The sequence below is a fragment of the Melozone crissalis genome, unplaced genomic scaffold (genome assembly GCF_028551555.1).
Source record: "Melozone crissalis strain CALT ecotype California unplaced genomic scaffold, PUWL_Pcris_2 ptg000018l_1, whole genome shotgun sequence".
NCBI classification, from domain to species: Eukaryota; Metazoa; Chordata; class Aves; order Passeriformes; family Passerellidae; genus Melozone; species Melozone crissalis.
In genome coordinates this window covers 15,996,681-16,022,563 of record NW_026535796.1, presented here as the reverse complement: position 1 = coordinate 16,022,563, position 25,883 = coordinate 15,996,681, and the positions used below count along the sequence as shown (strand labels likewise).

At 41.0% G+C, this 25,883-nt stretch overlaps 1 protein-coding gene across 1 annotated transcript in view; it reads right to left on the bottom strand.

Annotated features, from left to right (window-relative positions):
* The window catches only part of TTC17 (tetratricopeptide repeat domain 17), a 54,458-nt gene extending 29,009 nt beyond the window's left edge, over positions 1-25,449 (bottom strand). The window contains exons 1-15 of the mRNA XM_054275659.1: positions 25,234-25,449; positions 13,178-13,267; positions 11,655-11,824; positions 10,591-10,702; positions 9,348-9,479; positions 8,544-8,653; positions 8,107-8,251; positions 7,586-7,725; positions 7,199-7,359; positions 6,776-6,888; positions 5,699-5,839; positions 5,142-5,257; positions 3,850-4,024; positions 3,274-3,351; positions 935-1,159 (exon numbers count right to left, since the gene is read on the bottom strand). Of these exons, the coding sequence (XP_054131634.1) occupies positions 935-1,159; positions 3,274-3,351; positions 3,850-4,024; positions 5,142-5,257; positions 5,699-5,839; positions 6,776-6,888; positions 7,199-7,359; positions 7,586-7,725; positions 8,107-8,251; positions 8,544-8,653; positions 9,348-9,479; positions 10,591-10,702; positions 11,655-11,824; positions 13,178-13,267; positions 25,234-25,449 (2,124 nt within the window). The remainder of the gene's footprint in view (positions 1-934; positions 1,160-3,273; positions 3,352-3,849; positions 4,025-5,141; positions 5,258-5,698; positions 5,840-6,775; positions 6,889-7,198; positions 7,360-7,585; positions 7,726-8,106; positions 8,252-8,543; positions 8,654-9,347; positions 9,480-10,590; positions 10,703-11,654; positions 11,825-13,177; positions 13,268-25,233) is intronic.
* Between the last annotated feature and the right edge of the window lie 434 nt (positions 25,450-25,883).

Here is a 25,883-nt window from a genome sequence, read left to right as displayed (position 1 = left end):
TTCTTTCTGTAGTTTCTTTTTACACTCTTACCTGCCACCCAAATGGACTACATTCCTTTCCAACACTTGAAAATTTGTTTCTGAATGCTGCACTGAACAAACTTACTCTGTTTTTAGCTTTTTTATATGCTAGGTGACTGACAGCCTGGCAGGTTTAAATGCTGTTAATCTAACTAGAGAGCTAGAAGCACAGGAAAGAGTCACTTGAACTTCTTACTGAAGTGTCTGTGATGCAAGACCAAAATTACCTGCTAGAAAAAAGATGTTCCCTGCTATGCAATTCCCTCCCCCTTTCTTTTCACAACTGTTCTGGCCAGTCCAGTAGTTCAAACAGTTTCTGAATAATACAGAAACTGCCTATATGACATAGGTGACAACCTACAGAATATTTATGACGTTACTGTTCAGAAATACAAAAACCTGGTCTGAATCTATGGTTGGAAGCAAAGCCACCAAACACCTAGAACACATTTTCCTCTATGTAGATAGAAAAAAGCTAGGGATAAATAAAACTAGGGACAGATAAAAATCAAGTGTCACAGAAACATGTCTATAAAGATCTTGGTGGCATACACACTACTTTAAGGGTTTTAAGAATCAAGATACAATGCTGACAACTTGACAGATCACTGTTTTAGGTTAAAATCTTGGCAAACACCAAGATTAAATTCTTTGGAGGCACTGCTCATAATACAGGTTTTGGGAGGCTAGAAGCCTGTCACTGATTTACTAGAACTTCTCTAGATGTTTATACTTTCAACAATCAGCATCTCTCCTGGTGCAGTCAGGAATTTATATGGAAATTAACATCCATTGCAAATCACCAGCTGGAAGATGAACTGCATGTGCAGGTAAACACAAGTAACATGTACTTAGAAAATAATGAGGGAAAACACATTCACTGCTGGGCAAACACAAAACCCCATCATCTTACCTCAGAGGCATTGATGGCCAAAGCCTTCAGCAGGAGCCTGCTGGCATCCGAATGAAGACCATAATGAAACAAGAGGTTAGCAAGGTTGACCAGAGGGATGTCCTGATACTCATGTGGAGCCAAATTATATGCTTTTTGCAAACAGGTGATAGCAAAGGTGCTATTTCCAACTGCACGCCAGTACAATCCAGCTTCATTAAGCACAAGCCACAGAGGATCTTCTGGCTATAGAAGGGTCAGGGAAAAGGATAAAAACACCCACAAAGAGATGTCTCAGGAAGACAGAAATGCCTGCTCTTTAATAATAAGCAAACAGAACTCACTCCTGCATACTATATTGTTAAATGGATACAAATTAGACTTTGCTGTAACTATTAGTAGATTATTCAATCTGCTCCATTCTACTCAAATGGACATGATTTACAGGCTGAACTGCAATTTAGTAGCAGCTGCTGCTCACACTCTACTCATATGAATGCTTTGTATCATGACCAAAAAATCCCTCAAAATGTACAAGTGATAATGGCTAGTTCACTACAGCAAGCAACGCTTGAGGGCCATTGCAGAGTCTTAAAATTATACAGATACAGATCAGTGTAAAATGCTAGAACTGGAAAATCAGGCAGATGTGCTTCCAGGTCCCCTGTCTAACATTACCTTTCCCTGTCAATTTAAGGTTTCAGAGTTGCTTTTTCTTAGATTTAGTTGTCTATTGTCTTATTAAAGTTGACAACTGGCATGCATTAGATAGTGTTTAAAGATTGTAAAATAGTAAGCAGTAAGTGAGAGCAGATGAAAGAATGGAGGAAGTGTCAAATACACCTTGAATGTTCCTTCCTCCTGTTTAACCTGTAACAGCAAAAAGAAGCACTCAACCTAGAGGAGAAATATCAAATTCAAAAATCCTGACAGGTTGACAGAGGTAGGCAAAACATCCACTTTCAGACGCACTTTGACATTATTTAGAAGCATGTTCTAGTTTCTAATATTTTCATCATTCCCTATTACCCAATTCTACAAAACATTTATAGCGTAAAACCAATGCCTGAAATGGATGTTCAGTTCTACCTACATGTCTGAAGCCCAAATGCATGCCTGAGTAGGAAACATGCAGCAAGGATTAAGGAAGCAAAACAGTGATACTATGTTGAGTTAGTAAGAACATTTTGTTCCAGGTTTTCAAAAACCCCTCCCACAGAAGGGTTCTAACTATGGTTCTAGATGAACTGAGAGAAAGCAATATGATACAATATTCAACGTTTGGAGTACCTTACATAACCTGTGATTTCAAGATTATTAATGATCCCTGTTTTGCAATGCACATGGTTCTTCATTCCAAACTCCTCATTGAATTACTCTTTATTCACAGGTCTCAATGACCTCCCTTAACTAAATTCTCAGCAAGTTATTAGCATTTTTTCTTTCCCAATACAAAGATACTAACTCTGGCATTCCTGCTCTAAGTCGTTTATCATTAGCAGAACAGGTAAAACACTAGACTGCTCCTACATCAGCAGGCAGAAAAGTTCAGGCTTTTAGCATGACAGCAACAGAATACTACAGCGAAAACCAAAATACTCATGCACTGCACAGTAAGACATTAGACATGTATAGGACTCTGCTGAACAACACAATAATAGGAATCAACTCCTACTGCTCATTTCTTCTCCTGGTTAAGACAGATGCACATAGTAAATGGTACTGATTTTAGACTAGAAAAGTATCTACATATAATACCTTGACACAACTTCTACAAGAAAGTTAAACTGAGAAATATCAGCTTGACATGTCAAAAAGAGTCAACGTCTCTCTCAATGCTTCCTGTCACTTGACTCTCAAAGGCCCCACGCAAGATGGAGGTGGCATTCCACAGGCTTCTATACAGAGGTACATTCTTTGCCCCAGAGTGCTAATTATCCTGACAGAAGATTGACATAGAGGGTTGGTTTCCTTGGAGGGAGAGTAGGGGGAAAAGCAGGGCGGTGGGAAGGAGGAGGAAGAGCACAAGACAGGCATGCAGGAAGGGGTGGCAGACGGAGGAGTAGCTTCAAGCTACTTCTCCCAGTTAAGCAAACGGCTGCCAGAATTAGCTAATATATTGCTGCTCCATATCCTTACAACAACAACAAGCAACTACAGGGCTGTTTGGTCCACATTAAGCTAAGTTAGATACTTCTCTATGTATTTCTGCTTTGTAAACATGGCTTTTAAAGTTACTTTCATTTCAGTTACAGGCAGCAAATAAACTCCTTTCTACTGTGTCACTGACTACTTTAGAAGTATAAAAACAAATCTCAAGTAAGAATTCTGAATTCATCTCATGTGACAGATGGACATACCTTTTTCATGGCATGATCTAGAAACACTCCTATCTTTGCCAGTGTAAGAGTTTCATTGTCGATACGAGAATGCAAAACCTGAAAGACAAAGATTTGCTTTTCCCCAAACTACTGAATAAATTTTACAGTCATGATCTACAAGGGCCATTCAACACTTGCTTCCTTAAATCTTCTCTTTAGCAAAGGGAAGATAAAATACATTGTACTAAGAAGAGGATGTGAACAGTTAACACTTAAAGCAACCAATCTCCAGAATGGCCTATGAAAGTTACCAGCTTGGTAGAATGCAGCAGGTCTTGGAAATTAATCATATCAAGTGACTGTTAGATTTAAAAGAAAGATGTGATTTCAAAGAGTAAATTAAATTTCCCATTTTGTGTGCTTTTGGTCAGCATCTGAAAGAAGCCAGACAAGTTAACCCTATCTCCAATACTATTAGAAAGAATTTGCCCACCTTTTTCAGAAGTACTGATTGCCTTGAAATAGCAAAATCTTTTATGATCTGAATAACATTTTTAAGGCAATAAAAAGGAGGATTTTAAACCAGAAGAGAACCAACAAGAAAACATCTCTTACCTGTCTTGCTTGATTATCTGGCATCCTGAATTTCAAATCTAGATTAGTGTCTAGTTCCTTGACCAGTATGTTTAGAGATTCATTATTACGAGCATCAGTAATGGAAGAACAATCTGGTGCCTGTGCTTCTCCATGCTCAACAGTATCTCCTGGAATATTCAGTATTGGCTGGATTCTAGCAATAAGGAGAACCAAGACAAATAAACAGCATGTGCTGCATGCCATCATGTAGAAATACACGAATCTGCTAAGCCTCGTACTGCAGACTCCTATGAGACACGAGCTGCAAACACGAAGAACTCAAGGACCACCCTTCCCTTGAAAAGTAATTTACAAGGTCTTTACTTTCCATTTTTAAGCACAGAATAATGTGTTTATAACAAGAACAATGAACAGTGCAGTAGAGATAACAGAAGGTTCTCATATTATGCTAATAAGGATTCTATGAAGTTTAGGACTAAACAGATATGTGATAAAAAAGTAGAATTTTTTACAGTAGAACCTGATTTCAAAAACATCCAGATGTAGCCAAATTATGTATAAATAACATTCTAAGATGAAAACTGCCTTTCTCCAAAGGAAGTTGCTGGATGTTTTTAGATGGGAACCTTTAACACAAGCTCAATACTAGTATTGTAATGACTAGGTAGAACAAAACAGTCTTTTTACTACCACTGTCATAATTTAAGTGACTAGGGTATTACAACACTGTATTGATCTACGTAAGTTAGCTACTGCAGTACAGACACATTTATTTTATCCTATATAATAACAAGTATTACTGACTCTTCCATGACTAAGCTGATTTTCTACCTCTGTCCCAAAGGAATGAGCTGGAGTTTTCCACTCCTAATCCTTTTTACTGTTTTCTGGTCTTCATTGTTTTGTGTCATCATAACTAAAGCTGATAGGATGTATGTAATGTACAAGAGTTAACTGTAGTTATTAAATAGATGCTCACCTCATTCTCTCTTTCAAGTTGTTTTTTTTATTAATATAGTTCACAAGACATTCAGATTTGTGCTTAAATCCCCATTCTGTCTGTGTTTAGTGTGCTCACCCTGGACCAACAGTCAGGGAAGAATCACCATGAAATTGGCTCTGGCTGTTATACTTACAGCAAAGACAACAATCAAGGAAAATGCCTTCCTTCTGTGGAAAGGCCAGATAAAGAGGTTTGAACACCTCTGTGCTGTTGCTTACTAATTGCATCCATCCACTCCATAAAGAAAATACTCCTCCACTCATAAAACAAAGACTTACAAATACAGCTTTTAAAAATCAACACTTGCCTGAATCCCCTGTTTTCTGGAGGCAAGAAATAAGTTGGCAGTTCTTCTGGGTCAGGAAATCTGGGGAAAGATTTCATGCAATCTGACCGCTGAGGCCAAAGAATATGCTGTTTGTCCTAAGGGGGGAAAGGAATTATTTTTTAATATTTTCTCAACATTTTTAATATTGTAATGAACAAGGTAATAAAAGAGATATTAAAGGATAGTCTGAAGAAAAAAACCAAAGCAAAACAAAACTGAGATCTTCATAGCTATTATTTTTCCATCTTTTTTTAATATCAGCAGTTGAAATTTCTATTTTTAGCTGTACCACTTTACTTGAAGCAGATGTTTACAGAACAACTCCCTCAGTGCTCCAGTAGTTTCAAAGGTGGGGAAACCAGTACAGAGAAACTAGACAGATACTTGTATGTTGAAGAAATCTGGAATGCTACATTCTCCAGTGCTGTCACACGTCAAAACTGTGGCTCAGATGCTAGAAAGTTTTACACAAACAAGGAGAGGAGTCACTTTCACCCCTCCTCTGTGAAAGAGCAAAGCTCATCCTCTTCACTCACTCTGCTGGGTCTCACACTCCACACTGAAACAACAGAACGAGCCACAGGGGAAGACTGCAAGGACTGGCTGTGAACACTTTGGTTTGCATGAAGGTCCAAATTCATGGATGTCATACTAGAAGTTGAAGAGTCTTCACCAAACTAGAAACAACAGAAAGACAAATTTTAATAAAGGAGATGGCACATTGCTTGTTGAATTTCTCCATGTTATTTCCCCTCCTCACTTATGTAGTTAAGCCTCACTGATAAGCTGAACTGTGGGTAGCAGAAAAAAAAAGGAATTTAAGTCTCTTGATCCACTCAGACCATGAAAGAGTAATATTCATACTGTAAATAAGCCAACAATGAAAACACAAGTGCAAATCAAGGAAAAATGCTAAAAGGTACCAAGCAGATGCTTGTAATAGGCCATAAATAAAATCTACTTGTCTAGATTGCATGGCTCGAAATCAACTCAGAATTGCTAAGACTCATGGCTTTCAGAATTATCTCAATAATCTGAATTTATAATTACTATAATAGGAAAAACAATCAAAGACAAGAAGACAACAGCAAAACTAAAAATAATTATTCTTATTTTTTGAACTAGTTAAAGGGAAAAACTTCAGAACATACTCCACATTGCAAAATAACTGAAATCATAATCCTTATCTGCAGTTCTAACACAGCAGAGGTGTTGCTTAGGTGCCTGTCATTCTGGATTTTCAGTATCAGTACACACCCTGCTTCCAGAACTTCGTAATACTCTTGTACAAAATTTTCTTGGTGCAATCATAGGGAACTAAGGCTTTGGACTAAAATGAAGTTTTTGATTTCAAGTAATTCTCTTTTCTAAGTTAAACAAAGCCTTTTACAAGAAACCCTCTCTATTTCTATAGTTCACAGTCTCTCCACTTGCACTAGTATCAAAAGACATGCATTAAAATACCGTGCACTCTGGAAAAGAAAGACTAAGATTTCTCACTATAATTACTACAGCCAAAATGTAACCCTTTTGTCAACACTGAAAAAACTGAAATTACTTTACTAATAAAGCAAATGGGATGTAACTTGAGGCAGTGGTATCAATTCACAAACCTGAACATATTCCACATTTTCAAAAATGTCTCCGCGGTGATAACGAACAGGCTGATCCCACTGACAGTGCAAGCTATGCTGCTGGTTGCCCAATCTGCAAATCTGGTGGTTCCCTGCAGAGCAGAAAATATTTTTTTATACTAGAGAAGTGTGGTTTCTGAGAAGACAAAAGACAGCACACAATCAACCTTCTCTGCCCCCAGTATGGTCAATCCTTTTTATTTACTCTATCAGCCCAGAGGACTCAAAAGACTCAAAAAGAATTCCCTGTTCAAGAACATACTGCAATCTCCTGTTTTAATAAGCAAAACCCAAGAGTCACTCAGGGCCATCTTAATATATGAAGAAGTTATATCCTGACACTTATCTGAATATGTGCCATATTTCATTGCTTTAATGAGCATGAACATGAAGAAGTTGTACCTAATTGAGCTTCTTTTGCCATCTGTGTCTCATGAATGATGTTCCTCAAGATTTGTTCCTCCTGGATGAGCTTGTACTTGTCTAAAACATCTTGCTGCCTAAGGTAATGGTCATGCTGCTTTTGATATTCCTTTAATTCATTTAATGTTCGCTGAAGTGATCTTGGAAATTAAACAGAGAAGATTTACTTTGAATGCTTTCAAGAATACCATCTTTTCCTACACTCTTGCATATTTTTAACTCTAGGTTTCTTAAAGTATTCTTATCCTTAATTCTATTGCATAATCAAAGAAATACAGAAATTTAAAAACAATTCTTCTTGAAGTGTGAATAACTGCTGCAACAGAACCTACAGACATTAAATTGCCACTGGGATATTTTAGTTACCTATGCTGGGCTTCTAATTTTTGCTCAAGTTTTTGCTGACATAGGACAGCATGTTTCCTTTTTACAGCTTGCTCAAACCCTGGTTTGGCCTGCAGAGCATGATCATAACACAGGACTGAGTGGTTGTACTCTCCAAGCATCTGAAGAATGACCAAGAGAGAGAATTAGCCATTGTGTAGTAATATTTAATAAACAATACTCAGTTTTTAAAGAAGCCATTAATTGAAATTTTAATTCATGATAACAAGCAGCCTGTCATTTCTGACACTCAAGCAACTACATCTATTAAAAAAAGGCTACAAAAGAATTTTACTGGAATTTATTTCCAGGTGCAGATAAAAGCGTTTGCTAATAGACAGACTTTTGAATAAAAGTATCCTGACAGAATCTTAGGCATTAAGCATGAGATACACATGGAGCACAAGACACACTGTAAAAGAGTAAACCATTACAAGTCAACCCCAAAAGATCAAGTAATATTTAATTTTCTTCAAGTCTTGGAAAATAAAGATTGTATTTACTGCGTATATATTTCCTAAAGTGTAATAGCTGGTAAAGAAGTCACTGTAATCCAGAGCTGCATGAACCACAATAGCTGCATCTGCTGAGAAGTGAGCCCGGTGCAAAATATTTGCCAAATTTACCAGTGCAATGTCTTTATTTTGCCTAAAAGAATAAAAGAAAAAAATAGGAAAAAAATTAAAAACTAACATTAAAGGAAGTTAAGACTGTGTAAAAATCATGCACAAGGACATATTAATTTGCCATTCACACATTAAAATATATCACTTGCTAGAAGAAGGTCTCAACTATTTATATGTCTAGTATAGCACACAGAGACCAAGAACAAGTAACAGAGATTATTCCTTAGCATACTGTCTTAGGAACTAAAACCTGTTTACTAACCAGGATAACTAGAAAAGCAATCTGAGAAGAAATCCTTATTAGCAATTCTTACCTTGAAGAAAAGTGAAGGGCACGCATGGCACATTCTACTACTTGGTATGGCTCATTCTTTATTCGCCAGTAAAAAGAAGCCATGTTATAGAGTACCCAGGAAGAAGAGTTCTGCAGTAACGAGAAACACATGAACTGTACTAACTACTAACACATGAACTAAAAGGTTAATCAGGGCTTTAATTACTATAGGATGAAAAGCTGAGCATCAAAGTTGGTGCTCAGCTGCTCTAAGCTATCCTCCTGCACTGGAAAGCTGCCATTTGGCAACAGTTGTCAATGTTTAGGAACAGTGAACTAGCATACTCATGTATTAAAGAAACAGAATTTCTGCATTTCAGGAAGGTAAAAATACAAAATGAGGTGAAATGAGAGGTGACAGTAGTTTAAGCATCAACATCTTAGCTGGAGTTCAATGAAGGTTCCTAGATTTTGCAGGAAGACATTTAACAAAAACATACACACTTCAGTACTGTTGTTTCTTCTTTGCTCTTCAAGTACCTGTATTTTTTGTTTTAAAACTCTAATTACCTTGACAAAGCAATGAATGTGGCTTGCTTGCTTGGACATAACTACATAAATCCTTAAAGATGACAGAAACTATCTATTTACTGGCTTTGCTGATGCCTTCTCCTGCTTCTACTTGCCTATCAAAAGGTGGTCTCAGTTTGCCTTTTGAAACTGAACTGTAAACCAAAAATACATGGGCAAAACTGGATCCGACTGCTTGTAAGCGGTGTATCTAAACTTGTGAGACCTCTCCAGCACTCTTTTTAGTGCACCCAGCAAGATTCCAATTTCATACCTTCATAAGCCCGTCATAAATACGGTGACCTATTTCCTCTATACTTCTTCCCAGTCTCCGAGATAAGTATGTGAAGATTGGATCTTCTTTAGGTAACAGGGGTGCAGAAAGATTAACCCTTTCTTGGACACCCTGAAATAAAAATTGAATACAGGTATTTGCTGACACTTCAGAGTAGAGAAATACAAACAAAAGCATGACTTCAGGAAAACATGCAGCTTGGTTATTTTACAATCTTATCTTCCTTTCAAGATCTTTGGGAATTGATAGAACAACTTCACCTCTGACAGATAATAATATATATTACTGCAAATGGGAAAACAGCAGAAGCAGTCAAAAGCAGCCTCTGCTAGTGAATTCTTCAGGGGAAATATTCAGTTTGTGTGGCACTGTGTATCTGGAAGCTACTGATTTCACTAATGACCACTGAAGCACTGAAGTCAGTGTTGTAAGGTTACATTCACATGGCGGAAGTATCCCTACACCTCTTCTCCTTTCTTCTTTCCCCAGGCATAAACACACTTCTTTCAAAAATACATCCAGATCCAGGAACAGAGCTAAAAAAACTCCACTTTGTGTTTAGCTGCAAGAAAATCCTTATTTGTTGATGAAAGACTTGCAATAAAATAAATATCAAGATAAAAGCACTAAACTTGCATCTGCATTAGAAAATCTGCTCATATAACGCTGTTGACACAACCAGTTTTCCCACCACTCTTGTGCTCTAACTTTCCTAGAGCATCTAAACTGTGTACTAGTAGGGAACAATTATCTCATCCTCTGGGTTGGGGCTTGGCCTTCAGATACCAAACAGACATTCATGTTTGTTAGGAGCTACCAACAAAACTGCAAACAATATTTTTATTCTGAATCTTTACACATTTTAACGACCCTGTTCAGCATTCTCCAAATTTCAACTGAGACAACTCACAAGCTAGTTGTAGTCCCAATGAAAGCTACTGATTTGCTAATGAAATGTGTTATGAAAACAAAAGACTCAATTTTCCTAAAAATGCCCTCTAAAATAAAGGAAAAAATAACAAGAGAAAATGTTATACCTGATGGAACAGGCATAACCTCTGATACGCAGGTACTTTAATCAGGGCCCAACTGCAGTTTTAAAAAGAGTGAAGCAGTCTTGGAGAATTACAATACCTTTCAACCCAGAGTGAGAACTGCCAGTAGCAGTTTTCTATTCCTCTTCCTAATGGGGAAAAATACTTACTTGCATTTGCTCACTCACCCGTAAGTGCTGAAAAGCATGAATACTGTATGGAAGATCTAGAACTTTTGTACAGTCTGGCTGCTGCAGGTCTGGAGGCACTGGGGACTTTGTGTCTATATAGTCTTCAGGGCTGAGAACATAATAACATAACACAGCAGACTGTAGATTAAAATACTGCTGAAGGTCCTAAGAGGCAGTATGGTAGCTGATACAGAGTACTCTGATTTAATCATTACAGAAATCCCCTGTTCGGGCTCATTAGCCCATTTCTGTGGTATTCCCAGATTTCAGTTGTATTGGGATGTCATGACTATAGGATAAATAAATTTGTCTGCTTTACAGAAAATACCAACATTTGGATAGCCTCCAAAACGTATCAGGGTCAACCTAGTGTATCACTGCTATGATTAATGATGTATCTGCCAGGCAAATGGCAATGCATGCAGGATCTTCAGCTGAAGCAAACAAACCAATCCCAAATACGGGGGATGAGAAGTCCAAATGAAGGTGTATGACGAAAAAATTCCCACTTTAAGTACTCATGTGATTATGATAAAAAAACCAACTAAAACAAAACAGTCATTCCTGAAGATGAATTACCAATGAAGCTGAATGTCAAGTACACTGGCTGCTCATCCTTCACTTTGTAAACACGGGACAAAATATGATCAGAAAGTTCAACAGCTTGGTACTCAATGGAATTTCATTTAAATTTGAGTCAAGACAGTTTCCACTAAAATAAATATCTAGCTCAAAACACTGAAAGCACACTCAAGCAAATTCAACCCCCTTTGACATGACATATTTCACTTTAATTCACACATCTGGTTGTATCAGTACAAAGTAACAGTGGTAGAACTGGAAGAAAGGAAAAGTTTCAGGGCAGGGCTAGCATAGATGGTTTGGGGGGAAACAGCTTTTGTACGTTTCAATTTTATTCCACAGTAACACAAAACAATAACTGCCATCTAAAGAAAGTCAGTGCTGGTCATTTTTCACTTGTGTTTAGAGGTACTGTTAATTTTATTTTCATTCAGTAAAAATCTCAGAATATAAAGTATGTTATTAAAGTGTCTTATTACCGGATATCTTTGCTCTCTAAGGTGATGTATGTGCCATCATACAGATCTAGGTCCCCCAGGGGCACCTTTGCTTTAATGCAGTCTGGATCTTCTTTATTATGCCTTTGTTCCAGCCCTGTGTCTCTGTCCTCATTTTCCTCTATGTGAATCTTTTGAGCAACTAACTGTTTCTGTAGAAAAAAAACGGAAACAGAAGCATATGACACCAATGAAAGCAAATGCTATAGTTGTTACAATTCTACAGTTCCACTTTTTCCTTAAAACAAAGTTCATTTCAAAAAATCTAAAAAATTCTGATTAAATTTTGGGAATACTTCCTTATCTTTTATAACATCTGTAGGACTTTTTTAGATTTGGATGGCATATAAATGCTTTCTTTAGAGATAATACAACTTGAATGAGTCCTTATTTCTCCTGTTTGCCTAAAAAGTCGGCTAGTAGTGCTCCAAAACCATGATAGGACATTAAAGAAAAGAAGAAATGATTGCTACAAGTACATACATTTTTTTCACATTTGGCCCCCTTTTTTCCACTGTAAGGCCTTGTGGAAATAATATAAGACATTGCAATAAATCATCAGTCAGTGTGTAAGTACAACTGAACATGAGTACATGTGAATAGTACTGCACATGAATATCTGTGAAATGAGAAAACCTGTATTTTTAATTAAAGCCATACACATTTGATTACATGCTACTGTGAAACAATAGAGATACATATGCTAGTAGCAATTTGTACAAGAATTTTACACGTTACAATAGGTAACTGCTGCTGAAAGTCATCTGTGTACTAGAAGTTGGACATCAGCGATTTCCACACCCACAACTCATGTCCCAAAAAAGCTTGCAAGTATTATTCTAGAGACAGCTCAAATGTCCATCACCACAAAAAAGACTGTACTCTGATGAGAAAGACTGGCTGAACACAGTCACACCAGGGGCAGTCCCACTTTTTTTCCTTTCTCCTACTTCACCCATTCATCTAAAGCTACCTCTGGGGTTCACCTAGCTGTCTTTTCTCTGGTGTTCATCTAGCTTAACGTAGTTATCCCAATCTGATAAAACCAAAGCTGGCACAAGAAAGGGGTGCATGGCCAGAAGGGCTGTGAGCTGTTTGCTTACCTAACCCCTATTATATTTAAACTTCAGTTTATCAGTTCGAAGTTCATTAAACACTTTCCAAAAGGGTGGTCCCAGACCCCTTTTCAATAATAAAAAGGCTTGAAGAAAAACAGAGATGATTTGCTCTGCATTCTTCCAAAATACAGTACAACAGAATGTAGTGATTTTATCCAAAAATGTTAAGATTGATGGCTAACAACAGGGAATGATACAACCGGAGACCAGTTAGGCAAACTTGAGGCAAAAAATCCTTGAGATCTGAAAAATTTTTCATCCTTTCATTGAAGAAGAACTTTGCCAATAATAAATTATTTTCGTGATTTAAAACTATCACTATAAAGTCTATGGAAAAAAAAAATCTGTATTTTCAGAATTAGTTAGTACTTCAATGTTATGCTTTACCTCCAGTTCTTTGAGGTAGTTAACTGTTGTTTCTTGTCTCATTAGTATTACCAAATCATGTGGGTTTCTCAAGTTCATTGGTGAATCCACCTGCAAGACATTTTAACAGTCCATCAAGTAAGATATTCACCTAATTACAGTGATTTTAAAAGAAGGCAATTTTGTTCATTCAATCACAGATTGTCTGTTCAGAGGTTTTCTGTCCAGTCAACATTCATAACATGTCCATTATGAAAATCCATACTTCAAACAACATTGTCATTTGAGAATCCAATTGAACCCAAACTTTAACTTTAAACCTATTTTAATTAAATCAGGCACACAAGTTCTAAGCATAAGAGGCAAATAAATTTCCACAACAAACATTACTCAGAGTACTTACTGCTGAAATATTAGATATCTTAAACTGCAATCACAGAAACTTATTTTGCATAAAGGAGTTCAGCTTCAGCTCCTCTCTGCAACTAATTTAACAACACTGGCCCACCATTAGGATCTACTGTCTTCAGGATTAATAAGTAAAGGAACAAAATCAAGAGGCAAGCAGGGGAAGACTGAAGACTTACAGAAAACATGCTACAGCTTCCATAGCTATGCACAGGAGTTCCCAGCTCCATGAAGAGGGACATTAGAGGCAAGCACAGATGGAGCAGTTCCACATCAGCCCCTGGCTGGGCTCAGTTAACTGCAGCCCTTCACCCACGGCTGAAACACCCCAGCCTTGTCCTCATGCCAAACTCTGCTGCCTCACTGGGTGGGGAAAGTCCCTCCAGCAGAGAAGGTGGTGTAGCAGCAGCTGAGCTGATGCAAAGGCTCCCGTCCAGCTTGCAGCCCCGTTTCCTCCCCTGTGTCAGTGTCAGAGCAGTACACATGGCTGCACACCAGCTGTGGTAGCCACCGGGATCTCCTGGAAGCTAACCCAAACTCAGGAGCTGAACAGAATGCAACTCCCTCCTGGTTGTTTTGTCTGAACTAGTAAACTAAATTAGTTCATGAAGGATTCAATAAGCATGAGAACAGAAACAAGGAAATAGGAGTATGTGATGACAGAATGAAGAGACACGGTGACAAGGACAGCAACATCTCACACTTTTAACTTGACTCTTAGTTGGTGTACATCAAGATGTTTTTCCTGGATCTGCTCAGGTTCCATTCAAGTTTTCAGGACACAGAACCAGCTGCTGCATGAAGATGTGAGCACTTCCCTGTTTGTTAGCACAGACACCTCTAAATGGGCTGTCCACCCCCATGACAAATGTGCAAATCTGACATTACAATTTAATGGAAAAGTTTGCCTCCTAAACCACAGTTCTTCCTTTTCTGTCACCTTTCCAAGCAGCTTGGACAAATTTCTGTTACACTCCCTTACTGCAGAGAACTGCATCTCCAGCATATTTTCTGGTCATCTGAACATGTCCTGTCAACAGGTTATACCTTAGGCTGTACTCTCTTGGTGAGTCAGAGAAGAAGCTCAAATCTACTTGCTCTGGACTACTGACTGTGAAATCTACATTTGTTACAAGATTCTTGACTGAGGAAGGACCTTGTCCTCTGAGACATAAACACTTGTTCCTTTTACTAAAACCCTAAGGGTGGTTTTGGCTAAATTTGGCTAAGTATTCCTTTCCAAAGCAAAAGCTGCAGGGCTTCTTTTAGTATGGAGCCATTTTGATGGGTGGCTACCTAGTTATATAAAAAACTCAGTTTCTTCCTTAGCAGATTAATTCTCTTATATCACCACACAAACAGAAAATGATGGGTGCTACTGACGTTAATCCATTTTTACACTGTGAATTTGGAGATTCTGTATTCAATTGTTGCAAATAAAGGATGACCAGGTATCCACCATGATGCAGAGAAGCACAGAAAATATAATTTAAAAAAACTAGTAATTTTGTTAGTTGAAGTATTAAAGTCTAAAGTATTAAAGTCTAAAGCATTTTATTCATGGTCATATTTCCTATTTCCTCCCGTGGGCCCCACCTCACTCTGAACTGGTTGCACACAAAGACAGAGTTATGCACTGAATGTGGCACTGGTTTATGCCTCACTTGCTAAAGAAACTACCACGGTATGTGCAAATGAATGAGAGATTAATTTGCAAAGAAAATAAGTTTCACTGTGTTTAAAGCACTGCTTATCTGACATCTAAAGGCTGCTTGCATGATTCTACACAGTCACTGAGGGAAAAGTCAACTATCAGCTCTACTTTCAGTGACAAACAGCATCTGGGCATTTTTGGAGAAAGTTATGCAGGCGTCACCAATCAGAAATCTTTTTCTGAAAGATGAAGGATCTTGGCTTCTCATTCATTCAGAAACAGAATCATATTCAGGGTCGCTTTCTGTTTTTAACTTTTGGTAAGACAGTCTCATGAGAAGTCTGAAATTAGTATTGGAGGATTTAGAGCAGTATGTTACCAACCCAATGTGTGTGGGTTGACAGGAAAGCAATGCAATAAGTACTACACTCTCATCAACTATTACTTGGCAGCAGAAACCAAAGTTTCAACAACCAAACAGCAATATCACTGAATTTATTCATAAAGTTATGGTGATCCACCAAGAAATCATCCCAGTTAAGGATATTTCTCTTTAGTCTTCAGATTTTCCCTTCCACATCTGACCCAGTTGGTCACCGGCAAAGAAGTGCTTTTTAATAACAGCAGAATCCTTCAGCCTAGTAGAAAGTTAACCTTACCAGTGTGTAAACACAAAGTTCCTAACACAGAATTTTAGTAGTTGCATTGGGATTGCACGGCAAGGGGTGCCTTCTGTGAGAAGCTGCCAGAAGCTTCTCCCAAGTCTGACAGGGAAGCCTTCAGCTGGCTTCAAGACAGATTCGCTGCTGGCCAAGGCCAAGCCCATCAGTGACTGTGGCAGTGCTGCTGTGACAACACATTTAAGAAGGGAAAATAAGTTACTGTGGCCAGAAAAAAGCAAGAATATGCAAGAGAAACAGCTCTGTAGATACCAAGGTGAGCGGAGGAGTGGAGAAGGTGCTCCAGGTGCCAGAGCACAGATTCCCAGCAGCCTGTTGGGAAGACCACGATGAGTCAGGCTGTGTCCTGCAGCCCATCAGGGAGCAGAGATCCACGTGCAGCCTAGGGGGGACCTCACACCACAGCAGGTGGATACCCAAAGGAGGTTGAGAACCTGTGGGAAGCCCATCCTAGAGCAGGATTTTTGGCAGGACCTGTGACCCTCAAGGGGACCCACACTGGAGCAACCTGTTCCTGAAAGATGGGATCTTGTGGGACAGACCCTGAGCTGCAACAGTGAGAAGGAACCACACTGGAGGCGTTCATGCAGGACTTTCTCCTGTGGAAGGGACATGACACTGGAGTAAAGAGTTCTTCCTTGGAGGAGGAGTTCTTCTTGGAAAAATCTGTGGTAAAACCACTCTGTGATGAACTGACCACAATGCCTATTCTTCATCCCCCTGTACCACCCAGGAGGAAGGAGGTAGGGAATCAGGAATTAAGTTCAGAAAAAAAAAGATGGGTTGGGGGAAGGTATTTTTAAGGTTTGCTTGTATTTCTCATTACCCCGCTCTGGTCTGATTTGCAATAAATTAACTCATTTCCTCAAGCTGAGTCTGTTCTGCCTGTGGTGGTAACTGGTGAGTGATCTCTCCCTGTTCTTATCCAAACTCTTGAGCTTTCTCTTGTATTTTCTCTCCCCTGTGCAGGTCAGGAGAGGAGTGATAAAGCAGCTTTGGTGGGCACTGGTAAGCTCTTCATTACCCCCTTCTCTGCAGTGACAGACAGATGGCTTTTGAACTGAAACTTATTAATCTCAGATCCAGTCAGCAACACTGTGAAGACTTACAGTTCATTATCCAGCTTTTTACAACACCCATCCCTACATCAAACACATTTTCTTCACAGTGCCAGCCATTTGTACAGTAGGAAAAAGACAAAGCTGACATACTGAGCTGCGAAGAGAACCAATACTGTGTTTGCCATTGAGGAGAGTAGTGACACCTCATGAAGAATACAGTAAGTTGCAAACAAAGGTTTGCAACTGCATAACTTGCACAGATATGAGTAGCAGCAGTGATAAAGATAAGTGGGAAGCAGGATGTGCTGAAATCAGAAAGACACCTTGAATCCCTGCAGGGCTTGTTACATGGATGCTCACACTTCCCTCATACTGCTTGTGCTCAAGTTCCACCTGGCATTTTCCTACCTTCCTGTGCAGCCACATCCCCAAACCAGGAAAATTACACCCTGAATAAAACCACAAAATAATCAGAACTTTCTTGTGAGCTGCTGCTTATTAAAATTCAAAGAGAAGGCAACATGGCCCAAAGACTTGGAAAAGCCCTTAGAGCTTCACTCACTTAGTCAGAAATACAATAGTCCAAATAACAGATATTTGATGGATACCTAGAGACTGGATTATGCCCTTCCTTCCCACAACAAGACTCCAGGTAGATTTCAGAGGATTCTGGTTTCACTCAGACTCATGTCATGCTTGCGCTCTTACAAACACTGCTGTGCCTTGTCACCTGATTTGGGAGCCGGAGGAGTGAAAAATACAGATATTGTGACTTGGATCGTGTTTTTCAAAATGTAACCAATTCTCCATAAGGTTCCTCTGGGATGAAACAGAACAGACGTCAACCTGCACAGCAAACACAGCCTCGTGGTGTGGAGAGTGGAGACTCTTCACCAGAACAGATGCTTTGTCCAACTTACTCATTTTTAACTCCAAGTGTGTGGCTGACAGCAAAGCACCACATTCATTTACTCTTCCTCTAAAGTGCTGAAACTGTGACATGCAAGATGAAGTGCTTGAAATGCAAGAATTTAACTTCAATTCCAACACAGTAAACAGGGAAAAAAAAGTTGTGCTGAAAAGCTTTCTTTGAACCTTTGACAGCTACTGTAGTTACACTGCAGAAAGCCTGCCAGTAAAACACTCTTAGAATAAGTGTTTTCTGTTCAACTTTGCCCAAAGGTGAAAGTTTCTTTATAAAGCACAGTTCAAATTTATTCACTGTCACAAAGTACACCAAGAACCTGATTCAGCAAGAAACACACAGAATTTGTGTAATGAAAAAAGACATTGAGTTGAATCAAACCCTGAAGTTTTAGAGTCTCCTATGTTACCTCCATATATCAAAGTCTCTCAGCAATTAGACTTGCAAGTTTTGCCAAACCTTCCAGCATATTTTTCCCAGCAATCCAGTTACACTGCACTAGGAAGTAATTATTTTAAAATGAGTGTCAATGAAGGCCTCAGTCAACTATTTTTAAGTAAGGCTTTTTTTCAAAGTACTGTGGAAACCCCATTGTTAACTGAGGCACAGGCACATCAAAATCAGAACTGCTGTTAGTGCCTCTGCACATCCTAAAAGCATTATACTACATGCAGAAGGCAGAATATTGGAGAAAGAAGCTGAAAACACACTGTATCAAATGATGGCATACAGAAATATGGGCTCCCCATATTTGTTTTATAGGCAGTGGATGTTTTGTCTCTGTACAAAATAAAGGCAATTCCCCCTCCAACAGGCTGGAACTTCTTGCAGTCTTGAGGGGGAGCCAAGGATCTGAAAACTAGTGCTTGTCTTTTGGTATATTCTTGCTGTCCTGAGATACTTTACACTCCACCATGATGCTACATGGCATTTCTGAGGAAGCCACAAAAAATCTGTACAGGTTTCAGTGTAAGACAATCTACAAAACAGGAAAATCAATTGATTCATCCAAATGATGAGTAGGCAGTGTCAGAAGGTACTTGTTCCAAGATTGTCACTGATAAATTCACACAGAAAAATGACGTTGAAATGAGTTTTTTAAGTATTGAGCCATTTAAAAGCTTACTGCTGCAGAACCTGTTAACAAACAGCACTAGATATTTTGATATTATTAATACTAGCTGTGCTACAGGGAAAACACAAATTTTAAACACTTGTAGCACTTCAGAAATAAAACCTAACAAAGCTGCAGTATTACTGAATAGCTCTGCTCAACTGACATCACACAAGCTATGAACATCCTAGGTAACAGATCTAAATACATCAAAGGGAAACAAGACTTTACTCGGAACACCATGTGTCCAATGTATCACTAGTCATATTTAAGGGTACAAATTTCTAACCTGTATATTCTAGGTAAGGCTTTTATTTTTCAGTAGCCATATGCTCAGCTGAATCAAAACAAGAGATGGAGAGATCATTCAGATTACATCTGTAATGAGCAAGTACTTTTTTTCATAAAAGCAGACTGGTTCTTGATGTCTGCTCACTGCCAAATCCTAAAACTTTCAAGTGTTCTAATACTGAAAGTACAGACAGGAAGACTAATTATTAGAGCTACAAGAGATCTAAAAAAGATTAACCCTGAGTAGTAACTTCAGCAAATGAATAAGAGAAAACCCATTCATTTTTTCTGTTAAACTTTGAGGGAAATTACTTTTTCCAGCAGTGTATTTTTAAAGCAGGTACATGCAATAACAGTGGATATCAGTCTTGCTGACTCTGCTCTTTTGGGCTTTGGTGGGGTCTTCATGCAAACTTGTGCCTGGGCCAATTCCAAGGCCACCCTTCAGCTGTGAAGCTCACAATACAGGGAAGGCATTCCAGGCACCAAGCACAACTCTCACCACCGAACAGCCAGTTTGAAACAGTTGACTCATATCATCTTTTCAGATTGTGCAACATTATTTTAAAGGTGACAGAAAACAGGAATTACAGTGTGAGAATCCTCTACCATGGCTCCACTGAATGAAACATCTGCATTTCTGATGCACATACAGGCTACCACAAGGGTTGTTTTTATAAATCTGGATCTAGTTGTGATGCTCACAGTGACACAGACAGACATAGGCTGTGCTCCCCCAGGAGCAGGCAGGGCTGGTGAAGTGCAGTTCTAAATGCCTACCTGGGACAAGGACATTAAGCAACTGAGCCATTCACATAACATTCAGACTAAAAAACTTCTTCTACACTTATGTAAAGGCAGAAAATTTAAAGATATATATTTTTTAAAGTACTATTTTTCATAGCACATTAAGGCCTATGGCCCTCTGGTGATCAAGAGAGAAGTTCTAAACCAGAACAAGTTTTCCTCTTCTTAAAGAAAACCTTACCTCAGAACCATTCTGCTTCAGCTCATCCTAGGGATAGGGTAACATCTAATAAACTACAGACCATTCAAACCAACCAGCCCAGGTGTCTTTGCACACCCTCATAAGGAGGGACTAACAACTGTTTCGGGGAAGGCATAGCTCCACCTTACACACTTCAGCAAAAATGAACAATTTTTTTGTGTATGTGTGGGTGGGGGTTTTTGTTTCCTTGTTTTTTTGTTTATGTTTTTTGTTGTTTAGCACACAACAGACTTGGAACAATCAGAAATTCAGTCAAGTAGGATTTCATACAATCAAGCAAACTAACCTTTAGAGTAAGAGCAAAGCAAACATTCACCTGTCATTTTCAAGATAGGACTGAATGACTACTTAATGCATCACAGAAGATGCTTTTGTAAGCAGCAAACAGCTTTTTATTTGGCTGCACTAGAATCTCAGCTTTCCTTGGGTTTGGGTTCCGGCTTCTCTTATATTCTTGAGCATATGGACCACTGCTATCATCCCAACCTGTTAGCATACATGTGCACTCAGATGCCAGACAGAGTAATGCATTAATTAACTCTAAAGCCATCCATGAATCAACTTGCCTTGCTGCTGCTTGAGGTGTACTTGCACTCAAATCTGCAACCATATGAACAAGTGGCAGGTACTGTCTCTCCTCTCTACTGGACTAAGCCAGAGTGAAGCACACTACAGCACTGCAGGAAATTCAGATGTCACATTCACTGAGCAGCAGGTTGTCTTAGTTCCAAATAAGTTAGCCAGCATTGCTCTTTGACTCTCCTCTCCAGATCATCTCTCATGAACTTCAAAACACATGACAACACACTAAAACTAAAACAACTTTTTGCCAACTCAGATTTCTTGCCAGGGGCTCTTTGCTCCTGACAACACTTTCCCAATCTTGCTTTGGATCATCTGCCTGGGAAGTTTCTGTACTTTGTTTAATTATTCTGACCTAACTTCTTCAGCGTTTACAGCAGTCCACAAAAAGGCAGCCCTTTGAGTCCCCCCTAGCTTGCTCAGTTTTAATCACCTCCATCAAGGTATCTCTAGAAAGACCCCACCTCTGCTCTCATATGTCAGGTCTCTGAGCCATGGTAGCAGCTGGTGCCCACCATTAAAGCCATGAATGACTGTGTTCTGCATTGCATTTCATCTGACAATTGTCTGTCCTCTCTTTGCCCTGAGTTTCTCTCTTCTCTGGAAGCACACTAGCATTTCTGTAGAGTGACTAGCTTCCCTACTGGCAGACAAGCACTGTCAAAAATCAGTTATATATTACCCTGAACTTTATACTGCGAGTTGTGAAATGGCTTATAAACATGTGCACTGAGCAGATACAATCTCATTAAAGAGAGAAGATTAGCCAGTCTCTGGCCTTGCAAGAGCAAACATTTGAAGGCAGACTCAGACTCAAAAAGAACATGAACTGATCCAGAGAACAATGTCTTTGATCTGAAAACCAGCTACTATAGCAACAGATAGAGCTTGATGGCTTTTGTCTTGATGGCTGAGACTCTGAAATATTATATGCACTGCTAGTAATTTGTTTTGTCATTTAGAAATGCTCACTAGAAACTTGAACAGTGCCTACTTAGCAAGTACTCTTGTTTACTTGATGAAATCTTGATGATATCTGGAAAACTGTTTGGTCTGTGTTAATTTTGCCACTGCTGCCAGGTTTTTGTACCACTAGGAAATCAAGGCTGAACCAGGGTACTCCTGTGGTCTTGGGTCACAGAAAAGTCAATCTCACTTGAATGCTTGAATACAATCCCATATTAAATGCTTGCACCCTTGCTGCACTGTAAGGAGAAACAGCTAAAAGAGATTTTAGGTCAATAATTTATAATAATCTCATCTTTCTTCCCTCAAACACATTCCAGCAACTATCTTTTGTATTTAGGTCAGGGTCTGTGACTCCTGCTGTCAGCTCCTCACCCACGGGTTCTGCACTTTTTCTATGAAGGAAAACAAAGCTCACAGCAGCAAACTCAAAGCTACAAGGAAGTAACTTGTCACTGGTGCTCATCTGCATTTCCACTGATAGTGGCTCATTTAGTAGTGGGAATGTCTGGGTCTTACTGTCAATTAAGTTCTGCCTACCCCTTAATTATATAGGCTTCATTCAGATAAACTGAAGCAGCCCAAGTGAAGATCAAGCCTGTGCCTCTCTAAAAAGCTGGTCATCTTTGAAGATGTGTTTCAGACTTTAAGAATGCTAGTATTTCCAAAATTAAATCATATAAATGCTGATTAATATCACCACTCTTTGCCACCATCAGCCACCTCCAGTTGGGGACTGCTGTGCTGGAAGCCCTGCAATGGGCAGTGCAAGGTCCAACAGCAGCTGACCACCAGCAACATCCCCTGGAGCACCTAACGTGCAGAGGTTTGCAGTGCCAAGGAATCACAGAGTATCTCAGGTGGAACGGACCCCTGAGTTCTCATGATACATAACAACCTAATGAAAAATACTCTGAAAAATTAAAGCAAAGGAATGCTCTGCAGTGAATTTGGAGGCCTTTGTCCTGTTAATAAGTGGCTGGTATTAGGAAGAGAGCTTAAATATTTTGAAATATTGTGGTTCTACCAATTAATTGATAAATCCCTTATGAATCCTCCAAGTGCTGCTGAGATGCTGCTTGAACTTGGGCACAATTGGTGCTGTGACCACTTCCCTGGGGAGCCTGCTCCAGTCACTGACCACCCTGTCTATGAAGAACCTTTTCCTAATGTCCAGTCTGAACTTGCCCTGGCACAGCTTCATTCCATTTCCTCATGTCCTCTCACCAGTCACCAGAGAGACGAGATCAGCACCCGCCCCTCCACTGCCTTTCTTGAGCAAGTTGTAGGCTTGGATGAGGTCTCCTCAGAACTAGGCTGAATGAGCTGAGTGACCTCAGCTGCTTCTTGTAAGTCTTACCCTTGAGAACTTCCACCCTCCTGCTTGCTCTCCTCTGGGAGGGTTCACAGACTAAGAGTGTAATGTCCTTATCCAGAGGCACCCAAAACTGCATGCAGCACTCAGGGTGTGACTGCACCTGTGCACTGAAGAGTGGGACAACAACAATTCCTGCCTGCTGCTGGACAGGTGGAGACTGTCACTTTTGCTGCTAACTACTGAACTACTGCTACCTTTTGGCACTTAAAACAACATTGAAGCTCACTAAAAAACTTATTCAGCGATTCCCCAAAACACGAGTAAGTGGAAAAAAGGAAATTCAGAGGCCATACAGAGTTTGCAACAGCAATAACCACAAATCTAAATACAGTTTTCACGAGAGCCAGGGACATGACAGTAACAGATGCCAAAATGAATCTAATTACAAAAAACTCACTGGACAATTCGCAGCACTACATTCCAGGTACTGAAGGATCTAGCTTCTCATAGTCCGAGTAAAAACACACTTATAATTGGAATTTCCTTGCTGGAAATGGGTGAATTAATTTTGACCATGCAAGTAAGAGAAGCTATTCCACAGATACTGTTTTTTCACCTCACCTACAGGCTTTGAGAAATTGACAGAGGGAACATGCGAATGCCCCTGCTTACAAAGCCTTTGGAACTGTAACAGAAAAGACTAATGCACCACAATGGTATAGTGGAAGCTTCTACCTGTACCATCAGTTAAAAGACATAATGAAAAACCATTCCTTAAAGTAAGTAATGAATTTAGCTAATAAGATTTTCAAGCCTTTTTAACTAATTGGATTTTTTCCAAGTCACAGCTGCTTTTCTTGCAATAATCAAAATCAACACCTGACCCAAATTTTATAATATACACTCAGTATACACAGAGAGATGCTTCCAGACCATTATCATATACTTGCACCACCTCCCCACTATGTTAAGTGGCAAAAAGAGATGAGAGAGCACTGGAAGTGGTGTCATTAATTAATTTATTATTAACGAGGGTGTCAGAGTGCCTGGATCCACCCAGACAGCCAAAGTGCCCGAGAACCATAAAGACAGGAGGAGTTTCATGCAGAGAAAGGTCTGCTCCACCTGTCTGAAGATCTCAATGCATTTTGACAGGAAAATCCGGTTAAAAATCCTCACAAATGGAAATTGATAATGGACATTCATGTCTCCACTTTACTGCTCAGGGGGAAGGCCACACTGCTTGCTACAGCGATCAACTCTTTCACCCCAGAGGAAAACGGACAGATCTGACACAAAGTAAATTTCTAGTACTGCTCCCTTAACAACAAAGAGGAAGGCAAGCAACTAAGAAAAAGCCTAAGTATGAGATACAGATCGACTCTTTCAAGCAGCTTAGGGAACATGCGGCACAGCCCACTAGAATAAGACATTTTGACTAAACTCACAAGGCGTGCGTGTGCTCCGGCACCGAGCACACACGCCGCCGTTTCTCTTTCCTATTTCCAGCAGGAAGGAAAAGCGGCCGGGTCGGGGGCGGCTGGATGTGAAAAATCGCAAACTCACTGACATCCCCTCCCCGCGGCGAGGAGCCCGGGCTGCCCGGGGCCGGCCCCGCTGGGTCCCGGCTGCGAGCCGGGGCCGCGCTCCCGCTGCTTTCGCCACCACGGCGGGACCCGGCCTCGTGCCCGAGGCTCCCGGGAGCGGCCCCAGGCACGAACCGCCGCTGCTCCAGAGCTCCAGCCGAAATCCATCCTCGGCTCGCCCCAACGCACCAACCGCCCCTCCCCGATGCCTCGCCCCGGGGCTCCGGCGGATTCAAGCCACGTTTCACGAGCGACGCCAGCTCGCTGCGGGAGACCCCTGTACCGGGGCCGCGGGAGCGACCGGCACTGGCGCCCGACTGCTGCAGCGGCTGCGGGAATAGGCAGGGCTTCGCCCCGGGCCGAGCGCCCCGTGCCCCGCAGCTCGGGGCAGACCGGGGCTATGGGTGAGCGACGGCGCGGACAGGGGCTCTCCGTGCCTCCGCAGCCGGGTGGGCAGTGCCCCACGTCCCTCGGGCCGCTCACCTGCTGCTGGATCTTCCCGTCCTCGGTGACCACCCAGTGGGTGGTGGCAGCGGCGGGCCGCGTCCCCGAGGCCAGCAGCGAGCACAGGCCCAGCGCCCAGCCGGAGAAGACCCATACTCGCCCCAGCCCGCCCCGCCCGGACGCTCCAGCCGCCGCCATCTTCCCCAATCCCGGCCTGCTCGCACCCCCCGGAAGCGGAACGGCGGCCGCCGCCATTTTGGGAGCGGGCGGTGCCGCGCGCTCGGCCCGGTGTGGCAGCGCCGGAGGGGCGGAGCGGGGCGGGGGCGGTCCCAGGTCGGTGCCTGAGGCGGCGCTGGGACCCCCCGGCTGGAGCGCTCTCGGTCCTGGAGCAGCCCCGGGCTGAGGGGCGGCCAGCAGCGGGAGCGCGGACCTGGCGCACCGTTAGAGCACCGCGCACCGACTGCCCCGCGCGGGAACCGGGCCCGGCCAACGGCGCCTTCCCGCAGCCCTGGCAGCCGCCGGTAACGGCCGAGCTGCTGCCCCGAGCACAAGGCCGGCGTTAAATGCCAACCAGCGCCGTGTGGCGACACGCGGAATTTTGATTTAAAAAAGATGATTTTTGTCCGGGACACTGGAACATTTGCCACGACGGGTCGAGGGAACGACTTTGTGGCCAGCTCAAACCAAGG